The sequence below is a fragment of the Rhinolophus sinicus genome, chromosome 18 (assembly GCF_057876585.1).
Source record: "Rhinolophus sinicus isolate RSI-liver-muscle chromosome 18, RSI-T2T, whole genome shotgun sequence".
In the NCBI taxonomy this organism is placed as follows: domain Eukaryota; kingdom Metazoa; phylum Chordata; class Mammalia; order Chiroptera; family Rhinolophidae; genus Rhinolophus; species Rhinolophus sinicus.
Window position 1 is genome coordinate 101047041 of NC_142518.1, and position 16650 is coordinate 101063690.

Consider the following 16650-nt stretch of genomic DNA (forward strand, 5'->3'; position numbering starts at 1 on the left):
ATGACCATGAAACTTCGTAATGGGGGAGATTACTAAAAGAACACTGCAATCTCTGAAAATATACCCACATATTTCCAGTGTACTTTCAGGTCACAATGTCAAACAGTAAAAGGTTGGTACAGAACACCTAGTTCAAACCCTGCATTTTACAGATCTAAAAAATGAAGCTCCACAAATAATTTGCCAAACTTTAAAACTTTTAGAGAAAATAAAAAGGAAACTAGCTTTCCAACTGTGGCATAAGGAAGGATTGCTTAAACAAGATATATAAGAGCACAAACCATAAAGAGAAAGATCAAAACAATTAACTAATTAAAATTATGAACTTGTTTATCAAAAACACCCCAAAAAAGTAAAAGGTCAAGTCAAATTGAGAAGATACTTGCAACAAATACCGTTTCCCCGAAAATGAGACCTAGCTGGACAACCAGCTCTAGTGCATCTTTTGGAACAAAATTATTTTACTTATTTTACCACAAGACCGGCTCTAATATAATATAATACTGGGTCTTATATTAATTTTTGCTCCAAAAGACGCATTAGAGCTGATTGTCCAGCTAGGTCTTATTTTCAGGGAAACAGGGTATGTAGATAGAATTGTATTTGTAATGGTTCAATTCTCAAGTTAGGTGGTAGGTGCACAGGTATTCACTTTATTATACACAGGTATATTTTACACGTAGTCTTCTATATGCACTTTTACAGTTTGAAAAGAAAGTGATTGGTCTAAACTTCTGGTTAGCGGGGGTACCATAACAGTAAGATTCCAGTCCCATACCTCAAAAAACTTCCACAATGCTAGGTATATATTAGGAACTAAAGACATTTATTGATGAAACCTGAATTTCATGACTACTTACATTACTAATTCCAAACATGGACTCAATAAATCCATTAATATGTCTTCTGATTTGGTTTCACTTGATTTGATTTTGATTACATTGCCTTCATTAGTATCTTTGATAAGTAACATGTCTAAATGTCTTCTGGGTCCTTCAATCATAGATTTTGATCCCCATTCAACTCTATGAGTCCTTAATAGCTGACCTATTTTGGCTTTTTCATAGGTATAATTTGAAATAGTCCAGCCCCCAAGTTTCACTTGATTTGATTTTGATTACATTGCCTTCATTAGTATCTTTGATAAGTAACATGTCTCAATTTGCACAAGAATATTTTAATAGCACTGCCTTACATTTCAAAACAGGGATATAGTTTACTGATACTTTTCATCAAGGTCTAAGGTCTAATCTAAATTAACAAATGATTATAACTTTTAAAATAGATTTCATTTATAGAATTCCATGAAACTACTTGCTTGCTATGGCTATTATCTTCTGGTTGAATCACTGGCTATAATAAAACACAGCACGCACCCACTTCTGCTCCAAAATACTATTGGTTCTTAGTTATATACATACAAATTATTTACTTACTCCCTCTTACTGTCTCCTAGCAGCTGTCACTCAGCCAATCCAAGAGCTGCTTCTCTGCCTACCACTGTGCAACTGTGTTCATAAGTAGAGACAAATATGTGTCTTTGAGAAATAATGTCTGGGGGCCATTAGCAAAGACGACAGTAGTGGTACTCCCCAGGAAGCCTGCCCATCATATTGTAGCATCACCAGAAATGCTCTCCTCCATTAGAGCTGTTAGCTAAGAGATTAATATATTCAAGAGTTTAGTTTAACTCTACAGCATAGTACTAACAAAGGTACGGGTCTCCATTTGATCCCCCACCATTCAGGTCAGTGTAAAAACAGAAAGGACAACCACTATTAAAAGCCCATGAATAGCCCGAACAGCTCTTCCTAAAATTTGTCATTGTTCCCATTCAAAGTATAGACAATTTAGTTCATGCTCATTACTATTGGCGCAAAGTACGTCAAATGACCAATCAAGAGATGGAGACCTGAAGACCATCAGAGATAAACAACCTAATAGAAAACCATCCAGCAAGATCCACTGCTGGGCTGTGAAGCATAAACATATAGTGCAAAATTAAAAAGCTGTGAAAAAACTTAAATACAGATGATCTAGGAGCCCTCATAATTCACAGAAGAGGAAACTGAAGACACAGGGTACAGAGCTGACCTTGAATTCCACGTTTCTGAACTCACATTCACTGAATAATCGTAGACAAGCCACTTGCCCTCTGTCTGTTTCCTCAGCTGGATACGTAAAGTAAAGAGACTGTACAATTAAACAAATGGTCTCAAAGATCGCTTACCAGTTTTAGGATTTGCTGAGCCTCACAGACCAGGTGGCAGTCCAAGCCTTTCATTTTATAGATGGGAAGGCTAGCAAACTATTTTATGCTAAGTTCTTCCAGTCCTGGTCTATAAACACTTTGGATTTGCTCACTCGTCTTCATGTGATCCTAGTACATAAGTATAATGTGTTATCTTGTTAATTTTACGTGTTATCTTGACTGGGCCACATAGTGCCCAAATATTTGGTTAAACATTTGGGGTGTGTCTGTGAAGGTGTATCTGGATGCGATTAACATTTGAATGGGTAAACAGTAAATCAGAGCATGCAGATTGCCCTTCATAATGTCAGTAGACTTTCTGCGATCAGTTGAAGGCCTAAAGAGAATGAAAAAGACTGCCCTTCCTCTGAGTAAGGGGAAATTCCTCCTGCCTTTGAGCTGCGACATCAGTTTAAGCTGCCTTCCGACTTGAACTGAAATACTGCTTCCTGCAGGGTATAGAGCCTGCTGGCCCTCAGCCTGGCAGTGTAAGTTACACATACCGTCAGCTTTCCTGGTTCTCAGGCCTTCCTTCCCAGTCTGACTGCAACCACACCATTGGCTCTCCTGGGTCACCAGCTTGCTGACTGCAGGTGTTGGGACTTGTTGGCCTCCATAATCATGTGAGCCAATTCCTTGTAATAAGTTTCTTTACATATATACATAAGTATATGTATATATATATATATATATGAAGAAATGCACATATTTATGTGTACACTTAAATACTATTAAGCATATTAAATATATAGGTATTTAAATATATACACATACACGTATAACACACACATACACCCTATTGGTTCTGTTTATCTGGAGGACCCTAATAATAAGCAAATACGTATAATGAACTAATGCTTGTAAAGAACTTAAAACAGTGCCAGGAACTTACCACTCTGGTGTTGTTATTATAATGGCAAGAAGGCACAAACAACTTACAGCTAAAACAATTCCATAAAGCTGCATGCAATATGTTCATGCAGCCATGAATCAGTAATCCAAGGTACTAATTGGAATAATTAGTTCTGCACACAGACAGCGTAACAGAACACAAATGCCTACACTGAAGGTTAAAAAAATGATAAAAAAAGAAATCCCATTTCAAATTTTGATCCATATAATGAGATTATTTCCATCCTTGTGTATTAAGGGCTTAAATGACACACCCCTATCATTTCTGAGTATCTGGTAACCAGCAAAACTGCAAAAAACTCACAAAAATAGTAACAATAAAAGTACTTGCACCTCAATATAACTGTTTTATAAATTTTTTAAAAATCAGTTATAAAATGTGTAGGAAAAAGTTATCAGGAATCCAAAATAAAAAATATCAGTCAGTAAATATTTTATGTTATTTATAGTGAAGCGAGTACTTTTAAAGTATAATAGCAAATTCTCAAGAAAGTCAATGATGTAAATAAATGTGTAGGCAACAATGGTGATGCTCATATAGTTATTAACTACATCAGAGAATATTAAATACCTGAAAACATAATGAGAAATAGATTTGATGTTGTATATATTACAAAATACAGCATGTGAGCCTAGAATAAATGGCTTCATTTCTAAAGTATGAGCAAAGGTAATTTTTTTAACTGAACACAACAGTGATGTCTAAAGACTGAACAATTTGATCTGTCCGTCCAGCTCTAAAAGTCTATGATTATAAATGGGAAATAAGATTAGAAATACAGGTTAGGAATCATATTTCATTTATTCAGCAAGTATTTATTGAGCATATACTATATGTCAGGCAATCAGGCATTAGTAACACAGCAATAAGCAAAAATGGTCACAGTTCCTATCTTCATGGAACTTATGATACAGAGGGAAGCTTGATACTAAATAAGTTAGCAAACAAATATAATATGCAAATGTAAGCCAATTGTGATAAGAGTGCACAGGAAAGGTTTATACCATGTTTCCCCGAAAATAAGACCTAGCCGGACCATCAGCTCTAATGTGTCTTTTGGAGCAAAAATTAATATAAGACACGGTCTAATATAATATAATATCGGCTATAATATAATACCGGGTCTTATATATTAATTTTTGCTCCAAAAGACGCATTAGAGCTGATGGTCCGGCTAGGTCTTATTTTCGGGGAAACACGGTAGCATCAAGTACGGCATGAGAGGTCAAAGGAAGCTGTGATTCATACAGATGTTTTCAGAAAAGAAGCCAAAGTAAACCGTGAACTGTGAACTATTGCTACATATAGACCCGAGTCCATGTTACTGCAAACTACATTGTGAAGCTTGAAGAACATCCCCACTGCTTAGACAACAGGTGTAGCTTACATAATCTGCTCTACCCAGCTGTTATTTATCTGTGCCAGTTCCCTCCTGGTTTCTGCTCCCTGTTGATCTGTAGGATTACTGCGCCTGCCAATATGATTTCCTGATTTATCCTTGCCCAAATCATAAAAGAATTATTCATTTCCCCTTTCGATAACAGTAAGAAAAGGCTGACAATTAAGAATCACCACAGCGATATTGCCGGGGTTATCCATGACTATAAAACTAAAAAAACAATAATCCGGGAATAAAACAATATTTATAAATATTGCCGTAAAATGCATTTTTTAGTCCAAGAATTTTTTTTTCTTTTGGCAGTTTTTCCTACATAGTCATCCTTGACTAAATACTCTTCAGTATCCCCGCTCTTTGGAATTGTTACCCAAAAGATTTTTCAATCATCTGCCTATGAGCTGACAGCTAGCCCTGTATAGAAAAGGATGAAGTAATGATACAAATGAGTGTTGAGACTATGGGAGAATGGATGGAACAAAGAGGGGTGGGGGCAAGAACAAAAATCTGCAAGTTAGAAAACAATGAAAATCCACGAACTTGGTGATGCTCCAGAGAGGAAACCAGCAAGTGTTGACGCTAAACTGGCAGAAACATCAATACTTCCTGGCTCCCCCACTGGCTGCATCAGTGTACCACCGCGGTCTGCTCTTCGGCTGCAAGTGACAAACAGTGAATGCATTTAACAATGGGAAAAGGAATGACCCATAATCCAGAAGCATGGCTGGGTGTAGCAATGAAACGTAGGTGGTGATTGCTGAAGTCTCAAGATCGTCTCAGCTTTGCTGATCAGCTTAATGACCACAGACAAGTCATTTCCCCTCATTGAAAAATATCAGTGTTTCATACCCTTAGTGTGTAGGAGAGAGTTAATACAGCAGGTCTGAGACTGCTACTGTTAAAAATCCCTGCATGCAAGGTTGGTACCCAGCTGGTGTCTGGGGACTTGGATTTTGGGAAGGTTTCCACCTCCCTAACTGGTAAGAGTGGCTCGCCTACACTGCAAACAATATGATTTATGCTAAATACGTTTTCTTTCTTAGAGTCTAGAATTTTGGCACATACCAGGCATAAGGTATCTATGTAATCAGCTCCCAATAAAAACCCTGGGTACTGAGTCCCTGATGCTCTTCCTTGGTAGACAGCATGTCACACAAGGTGTCACAACCCATTGCTGGAAGAATTAAGCACAACCTGTGTGACTCCGGTGGGGCAGGACTGTTGGAAGATGTGCCTGGTTTCCTCCCAACTTGGCCCCATGTGCCTTTTCGCTTTGCTGACTTTGCTTTCTATCCTTGTGCTGTAATAAATCATAGCTGTGAGTGCAACTCCACGCAGAGCCCTCTGAGTTCTGCCAGTAAACCATCAAACCTGGGAGTGGCTGGGGACCTGACACAACTGGTTGTGTTGAACAGTCTACCAAACATCGTTCCCACTTGTGAAGTAGGTACTACTATGTTCATTCTGTTGATAAAGAAAGTAAAGTTCAGAGAGGCGAACAGTGTACATAGAAAATAAATACTGTAGTGTTTACTATATATGGGCGTTCTCAATTTTTAGTGAGCCAAAGAACCATCTGGAGTGCTTGCTAAAAATGCAGTTTCCTGGGACCTTTATCACCTAAGACTTGGCTTAAGTAGGTTTGAGGCCCAGGAACCTGTGTTTATTATTACAAGCATCCCATATGATTCTTATGCAAGAAGTCCAAGGACCCCATTTTGAGTAACACTTTGATGTATATGAACTACTATGCCCCGTTTCCCAAGCTGGGTAGTTAATGGCAGAAGTAGGATTTGCACTAACCCTTCTAACAACGTTGAGGCTCTTTTAAAAACAAAACTGCTTCCGAATATGTCAAACTCTTCAGTTCCTCTGGTGTGCTCTGCCTTCTCACTATAGGTATCCACCCAGCTGACGGTGGCCGCGATCAGATGCAAACAGAGGAAAGCGTACCTTACATTCCCAGCACTCAATACTATGTGGTATCCTGAGTCCAAATAATGAACACTTACCACGTAAAGTCAAAACACATACAGCTCTAGGAGAGTTAACAACTGCAGCTTTGGTTTTCAAAAAGATTTGATGTGCCAGTGGTAACAGAAAATATAAACTTATGCACAGATTTAATAAAAAGAATACGAACTTGCTTATAATTTTAGAAGCTGAGGACAGTATGTTAACTACAGTTTTCTATGAGTGGCCAAGAAAGGGGAAGGTGCTAATGATAATCTTTCTGGCTAATCGAGAAAGCAGCCTTAACTAAATGCTCAACTTTTTGTGATTCCTTTTTAAGTGGGCATGAAAAGACTATTTTTTTCTCATTTAGAATAAGCATAGTATAGTACTCTGTCCACTGAAATAAGTTATTTTCAGTGCTATGCACTTAATAGTAGCCCAGTCTGAAATGCACTAACTTCTCGGTAGCTACTTACTCAATAGATCACTTTTCACCTGTTATTACTGACTCAGAGTATGTTATCGATTCAGTTCAAAACAATTTAGCAAGGGCCGGCCGCAGTGGCTCAGGCAGTTGGAGCTCCGTGCTCCTAACTCCGAAGGCTGCCAGTTCAATTCCCACATGGGCCAGCGGGCTCTCAACCACAAGGTTGCCGGTTTGACTCCCACAAAGGATGGTGGGCTGTGCCCCCTGCAACTAACAATGGCAACTGGATCTGGAGCTGAGCTGTGCCCTCCACAACTAAGACTGAAAGAACAACAACTTGAAGCTGAACGGCACCCTCCACAACTAAGATTGAAAGGACAACAACTTGACTTGGAAAAAAGTCCTGGAAGTATACACTATTCCCCAATAAAATCCTGTTAAAAACAAACAAACAGAAACAATTTAGCAAGTATTTATTTAGCATCTATGCTAGCTGCAAGATCATTATCAAGAAAACTTATTTTTACCAAGACCTAGGTAAGGAGGAAGAGACTAGGAAAATATAGCTGCCATAATATTTTAAGACAATACATAATGGAGAGCCTACAAAAATAATATCTGTTTAAACAGGGTAAGCTTCACCAATCTTCTCATATTCTATTAAATAAACGAGGGACAAAAAAAGTCGACGACAATCTGTGTTTTACAAATACAGATTAACCTTCCAATTCTGGAGACCCATGGTTCAACATTATCAGAGTCAGCTGAACCAGCAATCCCTCCATACACCGTGGTAACTGAGGGGCTGTCTGCCAACATGCTGGTATTGGGCATCCCATGCCCTTATCTGCAGTGCTGAGCACTCATTCATCATTAAACTGCAGTAGTGTTAACATATGCTGTACCCATGCTAATGTTTGTGTTACAATCACTGCTGATCTACCTTTATACCAGGCCAAGAAGGTAAGTGTTAAGTGACAGGACATAAACTTGAAAACAGCACCTGGTTCACATATGGAAGCCCAGAACCTTCTTCCACCAAACCAGAAAATTCCCCCCAATTTCAAGGATTCCAGATGCAAAACATTAATCTACATAAAGCACTACAGATTTACAGGAAACTCTACTACCTTGATGAAAAACACAGTATTTTTGTGTCCGAGGCTTTCACCCTCTTTGGGAGAACTAATAAACCATGTTGGACAAACACTCAGCCTTGATGATTTTTTCCATCATCCAACAAACCAGTACTTGAATTCACTCATGGGCTGGTTCTTTACGTATCAGTCACATGGAGGTTAGTTACGGTTCTCCTGGGGATTGACTGGTGGTCAACTGGCAGGCCGGGTGAGGAAACAAGCTCATTTGGACAGTTGTATCGGTATGAAAATGGCCAGCTTCACCTGCCTGAATGTCACCTCTGCCAAAAGTTCATTAAAAGCACAGGAAAGCACCTAATTTGTAGGCACTCAATATTATCCACTAAAAGGATGAATTATGAGCAATAATCATAAACAGAAGGAGCAAAGAGTAAAGCCTTATAGAAGGTATTTAGAATACATTTGGAGTTTTATGTTGCTTAATCAGTAAAAGGTAGAGTGGGGGAAAAGTTGTTTCCAGGTTATTTAATGAGTAAATAAGGTAATAATAAATATTTATTTCAATTGTGATTAATTCCTAAATAGGTTTCCAATCCTACACAGGATTCAGCATGAAGTAATTTAGTAAGTCAAAAAGGGGGAAGTTCTTGTTGTTTAGACTCTCGTGAAACCCATGTGAAAATGCTACTGCAATCACAGTTTGTTTGTTTTTTGTTTTTTAAGGCAGGTGCAGCTCACCGTGCCCCACGCAGGGATTGAACCAGCAACCCTGGTGTTACTAGCACCACGCTCTAACCAACTGAGCTCACTGGCCACCTCTAAACATACAATTTAAAGGAAATAAATTGGATAGACATAGCTACTATTGTTTATTTATTTGTTTATTTTTATTTGTTGTATTTATGGAGACTGGAGATACTGACTGGGAATAGGCAGTGCTTTTATAATACTCAGAGGCATCCAACTCTTAAATCTTTTAAGACACCACTTAACATGCCTAAATCCTAAAATCCTATATCAAATCCACCAATTGCTTTCTACCTCAAAACTGTCAAAAGGGAAGTCATAATTCATCGGAAAGGAAAGACAACAATTATTAATGGCAAAGATGTCAAGGCCATGTCTTTTAAAAAAATACAACGAATCACTATTTCTTTAGTTTGAAATTGGAGATCCTGGGGAAATCAGTGGCCTTCTTTAAATGATTCAGCAAACACTACGAAACCACAGATGATGCTACTTCCAAGATATACTTACATCCCATGTCAGGTTTAAATGTAAATCCCTGTCCTAACATGTAGTATCTACTTTGCAGTGCCCAACAACTACAAACACCACCAGTGTAATTTATTTAACATTCGAAGTCCACTTCAGACTTTAGGTATACAAAAAACACTGAAGTTTAGTAAGACTTCACAGCCCCATCTCTGAAATGTAAAAGCAATCACAAAACAGCACACAACTTGGACTACATCTACACTGCTGTACAAATCTCCAAGTCCAACCAAAAGCTTTAACGGTAGCCTTATAGTGATTTAAAGGGGAGTGCCCCCCAAATAATCTCCACCAGGCAAAAGATGAGGACATGTGGCTTACTGATCTAAGGGAGATCAAATCTGGCCCCCCAAAATTTTGAAGTCATTCTTTAGCAATGAATATTCCATAGCACGCTTCACATTCAATTCAATGGTTTGCAGACTAATTCCTTGCCCTAGGCCTAGGGCTCAGATACAACTCCTGAGAACCCTCAGATTTACTGCACTGGTACAAATTCCCGAGACTTACCATAGTCATGGTTGTGCGGGAAAATGTGAGCAGTTGGGGATTCCAGCTGAAACAATGAGGTCAAAGCTCATTTCAGTGTAAGCTTAAGGGATTTTCTGCGGAGATTTTGGTCAGGATGCAAAGAACTGGCCTCAAACCTGCAGGCTGGCACCTCAAGAACTGCTGCAAATTCTACTGCATGCCTTGGCGTCCTGGGCCAGCAGCACTTAATTACTAGACTCTGAAACAATGCAGATCACTCTTAGCAAAAGCAAAGCAAAGCAAAGGAGGCTCTTAGGCCAATACTTGGGTTGTTCAGTTTCAAATCCTTGAAAAAAACAAAAAATGACGATGTCAACATCTTAATTTTAAGCTAATGAATTTATTATGAACCAGAGTCCAGTTGTTTTCCACTATAAGAATGCCATGTGAAAAGACTATCATTTCCCCAAATATTACAATAAGATCTCTTTGTCACCTTTCCCTTTTTGTCAACCCCAAACAACACTCCAAGATCACAAGAATCTATGTGAAATAGAAGTACGAAGTACAATGCTCTTTTACCTTCTCTGGTTAAATGTGATGAACCAATTTTAGTCACTTGCTTTAGCAAAGCATCCAGTTCCTATAGATTTCAAGACCCTTGACATGTACGATGTAGTGCTCTGTGCCACAGGTAACCTGCTCCAATTTCCTAAGACATGTTTCTGGGTGAGGTGAACATTTAGAAAAACATTAACGCAGCACTCTTGTGATAATAATATCCTATAGAGGGATGTACAATCTTTTCTTTTAGCCAAGGTACATTTGTGAAAGTTTCCAATGCAGAAAAAATGAGAGCAAAATCATGCAACGCATGAAAAACGTCAGCAATGCTTTGATAAGGAATAATCGAATGAAAAGACCCAAATCGACAAGTTCTCCAACCCATACTGTGAGGGGTTGGGGGAGCGCACAGTACTCAACCATTTTCCCTAACGATAGAAAAATCTAAACTTACAGATGAACCCTTTCTTTCACATCACTAGAAGTAACAAAATCCTATTCCCGCCACCTCATCTGGCAATTAAGGAAGTTACGACAAATAGCGTATAAGTCATGGTCCCTGTTTTGCTCTATTCTTAACGTACCCTCTTACGAGTAAAACAGGTTACTCAAAAGTCAGCATGCAGCAATCGCTTTTCCCTACGCTCAACTCGCACGGAAAAGACATTCCGTGTTCTGGGGACTTGGGAGGGGGGAAACGTGGACGGAGGAGTCCAGCCGCAGCCTGCCTTCCCCCAGGGGTTCAATGTCTGGGGCATTCAGGGCGCGGCGAGGCTCCAGACGCGGCTCTTGGCAGCGGCTGTGCCGCCTGCAGGCGTCTCCATATCCATCCAGCCCACCGACAATCGCCCTCGCTTTTATTTCTCAGCCCCTAAAGGTGAGCACAGGCTGGGGTCTCCAAAGTTTGCCCAGTCTCCGAACTGCAGCCGCCCGGCCGAGTCCCGGGCAAAGCTGAGTCCTGCCCTCGCCTCCGGTCCCCTCAGCCCCCAGTTCTTTTTTTGGGCCACAGATACGGGTCTACGTTTACCTCCATGTGCTCGCGGCAGAGGAGACAAAAGAAAGCCACCTTCCTGATAATAAAACGCCATCTTCGACTAATTGACAAACCGAGGGGCCCCTGGGTCGGTCTCCCACCATCCAGCCTGAGACGGGCCCCCGTCTCAAGCGGAGTTTGTAACGGCCCCGGAAAGCTCCGCTTAAATTGTCAGGAGTGTGTGCGTATGGATGTGTTGGGGAGGGGGGGGACGGACTCTTGAGAGCCCTACCTGCCTCCCTACCCTGGCCGCCGGGACAGCGTGTTTCAGTGAGAATCAAAAGGGGGTATAGTGGTGGTGTCTCCCACAGATGCACTTATTTGCTCAGAAAACATTTCTGAGGGACCCGGCGGAGGGGCTGAAGAGCCGGAGAACCGGCCCGCGTGGAGCCGCAGGGAGTGTACTTACAAAGCGATGAAAGCTCCGGCGGAACATCACGTCCAAGGCTGGGGGCGCCAAGCTGGGCTCTGCCGGTCTGTCTGAGAAGGTGCCGTCCACACAACACACTGCGGCGTGCTCCCCCGCCACCCGCCGGCTGCCGCCGCCCTCCTCGGCTCTGCGCGTTCCCCCCGCCCCCCAGCTGCGCGCGCCCTTGCCGCCCCCACCCCCCGCCGCCTCACTCTCGGCCCACGCCCGCCCGCCCGCCCGCCAGTCCCGGGGGCGTCAACCTTGTGGCTCCCCCGTATCTGGCCCCACACCCGCCACCCCGCTGATCCCACAGCAGCCGGCTGAAAAGGCGAGCCCGGCGCGCAGGGGAGGGAAGGCGGAGGAACGTTAGGCTTCTCCTGAGGGGAGGAGACGCTCCTATCTCTCCCCCGGCGCCGGGCTCGGCCCCCGCGGTCTTCACTCTTCCCCCTTGCTGTGCCACCGCCCGCCCTCTCCCCTAGCCAGCCCGCGTGCTTCCGCCCCACTCCGGGCACGGGAGGACTCTCGCAGGCACCCCGCGCCTCACCTCGCCTCAGTCAGGGACTACTCCCCCGGCTCGGTCGGGAGTCCCAGCCTCCCCTGCCCCGGCCCTAACTCCTCCGCGGCTCCGCTTCGCTCACAACCCCTCCTCGGTCTGCCGCGGCCGTGCCGCCCCGCGCTTTCGTCCCGCACCCGGGCTGGGGAGCCACGGAGCCGCCCACCAGCCAGCCCCAAGCCCACGAGGCAGCCAGGCTGTGCGCGAAGAGTGAGAACGGCAAGACACCGTGGAGACACCAGCGCGGGCGGGGCAAGGGAACTAGTTATGAAAGCCGCCCCCTCCTCATCTGGAAAGGCGGGGGTCTCCCCACTGCCCTCGCCTCTCTCCTTTCCCACCTACGCGTCTGTCCCTCCTCTGGTTCTTTTTCTCATCCTGCCTCTCACCTAAGCCGTCTTACTTCCACTTTCCCTCTGAGGTTGTAAAGTCAGGCTTTGTGTTGTTGCTGCTGCGCAGCGGGGCGGTATTTCCCTGCCACCCCCCGCCTCAACCCCCGCCCCTCGCCCCTCCCCCGCACTTCTCCCAGGGCAACCTGGGAGTTGTAGTCGTGTCCCTATTCCGTCCAGTACCGCGGGCCGGGAGCTCCCCCATTCGCTCGTACTGTGCTTGGTTGAAGGAGGAAGCGGCTGAACTCGCAGGCCGAGCCGTAGTTCTAAGGACCGGCTGGATATGGAAGCCGCGAGCACTCTGTAGATTCCCCGGGTGGGAAATATCATAGGGATGAATGAGGCAAAGCCCAGAATGCTGGGAGCCTTCCCAAGGGCGCGAAAATTGTGAAACCCTCTACATGTTTGGGCTCTTAGTTTATAACTGGAATTCACGAATCTTTAAAAGCGAAACACGAAAGCTGAGTCTAGAATTGTCACGAGACTGGGCATCCCAACCCCACCTCACCCAGTTTCCACCGCCCTTTATGGCTTGCCCCAAGGCTGTTGAAGAACTTTTCAGATTCCTCTATAAAACGTAAAAAGCTAAGTAATGGGAGTTCAGAAACTACCGGAGCCTTGTGCTCGACCACGTTCTCCTGCCAGTCTGGGGTCGCTACATTACGGGCCTCATCCCCTCAAGTCGTGAAGGGCCTTTACTGCTGGCCATAGGCTCTTCTCTTTTTCGTCTCGGGTTCAGGTTCACTTCAACAAACCTTTACTGGGCATTTTCTTTGTACCAGGCACTGTGCTAGGGGCGGGACATGGCGAATTCTTGAAAGACCTCCCCAGTAAGATGGCCGCGGTCTAGTTAAGGGATACACACGTGCGAGAACAACCCGTTAGAAAGTGATAGCTGCTGGAGTAGAGGTTCGGAAAATACGGGAGAGGGATATTGCATCTGAAAAGGGGGTTGTTAAACTTTCCTGAATGCGCTGAAGATTAAACTGGACCTTTACAAGTAGGAAGGCTTTACAAGAGCTGACAAAAGGAGGCATTACAAAGTCCAAGGTGGAGGAAGAGGTGGGTGAGGAAGTGCAGGGCAAGTTAAGAAAATGGGCACACCGCCGACGTCCAGCCGGTGTGGGCGGGGGCGGCCAGAAGGAACTAAACCCCAAAAGGATCTTCAGAAACACCCTATGAAGTTTGAACTGGATTCTGGGAGCGAGTAGCCCATCCCCAATGACGTGCAAATGCAGGAGACTTAAGGTATGTTCCCAAACTGTCCTAATCGCCGAGAAGTAAAACCGTACGTTCCCAGTTCTTTCCCTAATTGTGGTTCTTTCACTTTGCTCACAGTTGAGGCTGTATCTGATGATTTTTTGAGATTTATGTTAAATATATATATTAATCAGATAGTAGGATATTTTGTTTTATTGCAAAATGGATCTAAGCTTTTGCCATCTAGTTTTAAAGATTTATTTTCAAATAGAGTTTATTTTCTGGCTTTACTTTTATTGAACACAGCAACTAGTATAATTTAACTCACTAATGATTTGTTGAACAGCTACTATATAGCAGGCCCAATTCTAGATTCTGGAATTTTGGGGTCTCATTCGTTCTAGGCATAATTCTACAATCCTTATCAATAAATGCATGCTTATCAATAAAACGGTTACTAGAAAATGAATTTAGACATTTGGTGATGCAAGTGCTTACTAGTAAATAATAAGTAATATCTTTTCATACACAATTTTGTTAAAACAAATGGAAAAATGTGCTTTGCTTATGAATTCAAACAGGTCAACTTAAAAAAATCAAAGAACTGGAAATTGTTTTGCAGTATTTTCTCACACACCATTGTGTGAGTATTATCTCACATACCATTGCCGTGTTGCCCAGCTAAAAGCAAAGCATTTAGCATCCTCCAAGATAATAGCAGTATTGTCATATTTTCATTTGTTATTGTAATTCCACTATCTCTAGGTCCTCTTAATTTGTTTCATCACAACACCTATACTCATGGGTCCATACTAATTTGCTTGACTATAAAAATGCAATTCCACATAAATTAAAATATGCTCAGCAAAACATAACATTTCTTGCAAGGTAATTTTTTTCCATATCCAAACTCAACCTGAAATTAGAGTTACTTTCACATCCTTTAGAGTTACTTTCCTTTGTTTTTTTGTTTTTTTTAAGACAAGAAGAAATTATTTTTGTTCTTTTCAGTGCTTCTTCACAGTTTCTAAAGAAAACCCAGGTGTAGTAGAAAGCTGTTGTCAGTGACTGTGAAAAGCAGACCATCAGCCTGTATTTTCTTTTGGCCAACTCCATAAACAGAACTGCAAAAACTAACTTCCTCCAGCCTAAACTGTCAGAAGCTGCGGTATATAACACCAACTCCTGTGGTGTATCAGCTGACTGCAGCAGAAGCCCCAGTCTCCTGCAGGCAGGAATTGTGAGGAAGCAGTCTTCTGTTCTTATTATATCTTGAGTAGATAGAATGCTTACTGTGGGATAAAGGGAAGGGAGTGTTCCTCCTTGACATTTTTAACCGTGTGGCCCCATTTCTGTGCAAGCCCCTCTTTTGACTCCCTTGTTCTTTCCCACCTTCTACCTCAACCCCTCAGAAATCTCACCATGGCAAATGGGCAGAACAACCTCTAGGGCACTGGATGCAGTCCACAATTGCGAAGGAGGGGAGCAAACTGCTTCTGGAGTCAGTCAGTTGATGAGCAATTTCAGGATCCAGCAGAAAGGAATGGTGAAAAGAAGGCACTTCCTCCATCTAATACTAAAAAAGGATGGAAAAAATTGAACCTGTTATATCAGCCTCTAAATCACTGCCATCAGCAAGTTGAAGAAATTCAACTGTCTCTGCAAGAGCTTTCAAATATACCTTAGGAGACTACCATTTGCCCACTTGAAATTTCTTTCTCCCTTCCAAGGCTGGCCTTAATGTTTATTCAAGACCAGTTTTACCCACATCTTCCTAATTATTGGCCCTCTCCAATTCATTCTTTACACTGCAACCACAGAAGTCTTTGGAAGATGAATCAGATCCAGTCACTCCTCTGCTTATGACTTTTCAGTAGCTTCTCATTGCTGTTAGGATAAGTCCCAAATCTTGCTTTACTATCATCTGCAAGGCCCTGAATTCTCTGACCCCTGCCTTCCTCTCTAGCCTCGGGTGGGCCTACTCTCCCCCTCACTCACCAAACTCCACCCCACTGAACACCTTTCATCCCTTGAGTTACCAAAACTCCTTCTCCCCTGACAGTTTTTGCACTTGCATCCATGTCTTTTGGAATGATTTCACAAGGTCTTTGCTATTTATCTTTCAGATCTAGCTTAAATGTCACTTTGTCAGATGAGATCAGGGCTCTCTCTTATAGTGCTCCAAATAGCTGTATTAATTACATTGAGGGTACTGACAGATGAGATTAGTAATCATGGAGGACAGCAGAAGTCCAAGGGGATTATGGATGATCTAATATTGTTTTACTTTTCAAAAAGAGGAAGTTGGTATAGTCTAGTAATCATGATGTCAAAGGCAGACAAGATTCTAGAACCAATGATAAAAAGGATGGGGTATTTTATTACAGTGGAAGGGAAGAGGCAATCACTAGGAACCCCAGTGAATTCATTAAGGTATAGTTTGGCATTCAAGATTCTGAGAAAATGATTTCTTTTTTCTTTTTTTTAAATTAAAGTTTATTGGGGTGACAATTGTTAGTAAAATTACATAGATTTTGGGTGTACAATTCTGTATGATGTATCATCTGTAAATCCCATTGTGTGTTCACCACCCAGAGTCAGTTCTCCTTCCATCACCATATATTTGATCCCCTTTACCCTCATCTACCACCTCCCTCCCCCTAGAAAATGATTTCTAATTCAGAATTCTACATCCTCCCAAACTATATTGGGAGGA

The 16650-nt window shown here is 42.4% G+C and overlaps 1 protein-coding gene across 3 annotated transcripts in view; it reads right to left on the minus strand.

The window, feature by feature from the left end:
* ATP11C (ATPase phospholipid transporting 11C (ATP11C blood group)) overlaps window positions 1-12810 on the minus strand; it is a 165583-nt gene extending 152773 nt beyond the window's left edge. Inside the window, exons 1-2 of one of the 3 annotated variants that reach the window (XM_019750470.3) lie at window positions 12735-12810; window positions 11796-11866 (exon numbers count right to left, since the gene is read on the minus strand). In XM_019750470.3, the coding sequence (XP_019606029.2) occupies window positions 11796-11822 (27 nt within the window). In that variant the 5' untranslated portion in view covers window positions 11823-11866; window positions 12735-12810. Of the gene's footprint in view, window positions 1-11795; window positions 11952-12339 lie in introns of those variants that run through there. The other 2 variants (XM_019750469.3, XM_019750468.3) reach the window with 2 other exon arrangements.
* Window positions 12811-16650: the final 3840 nt, after the last annotated feature.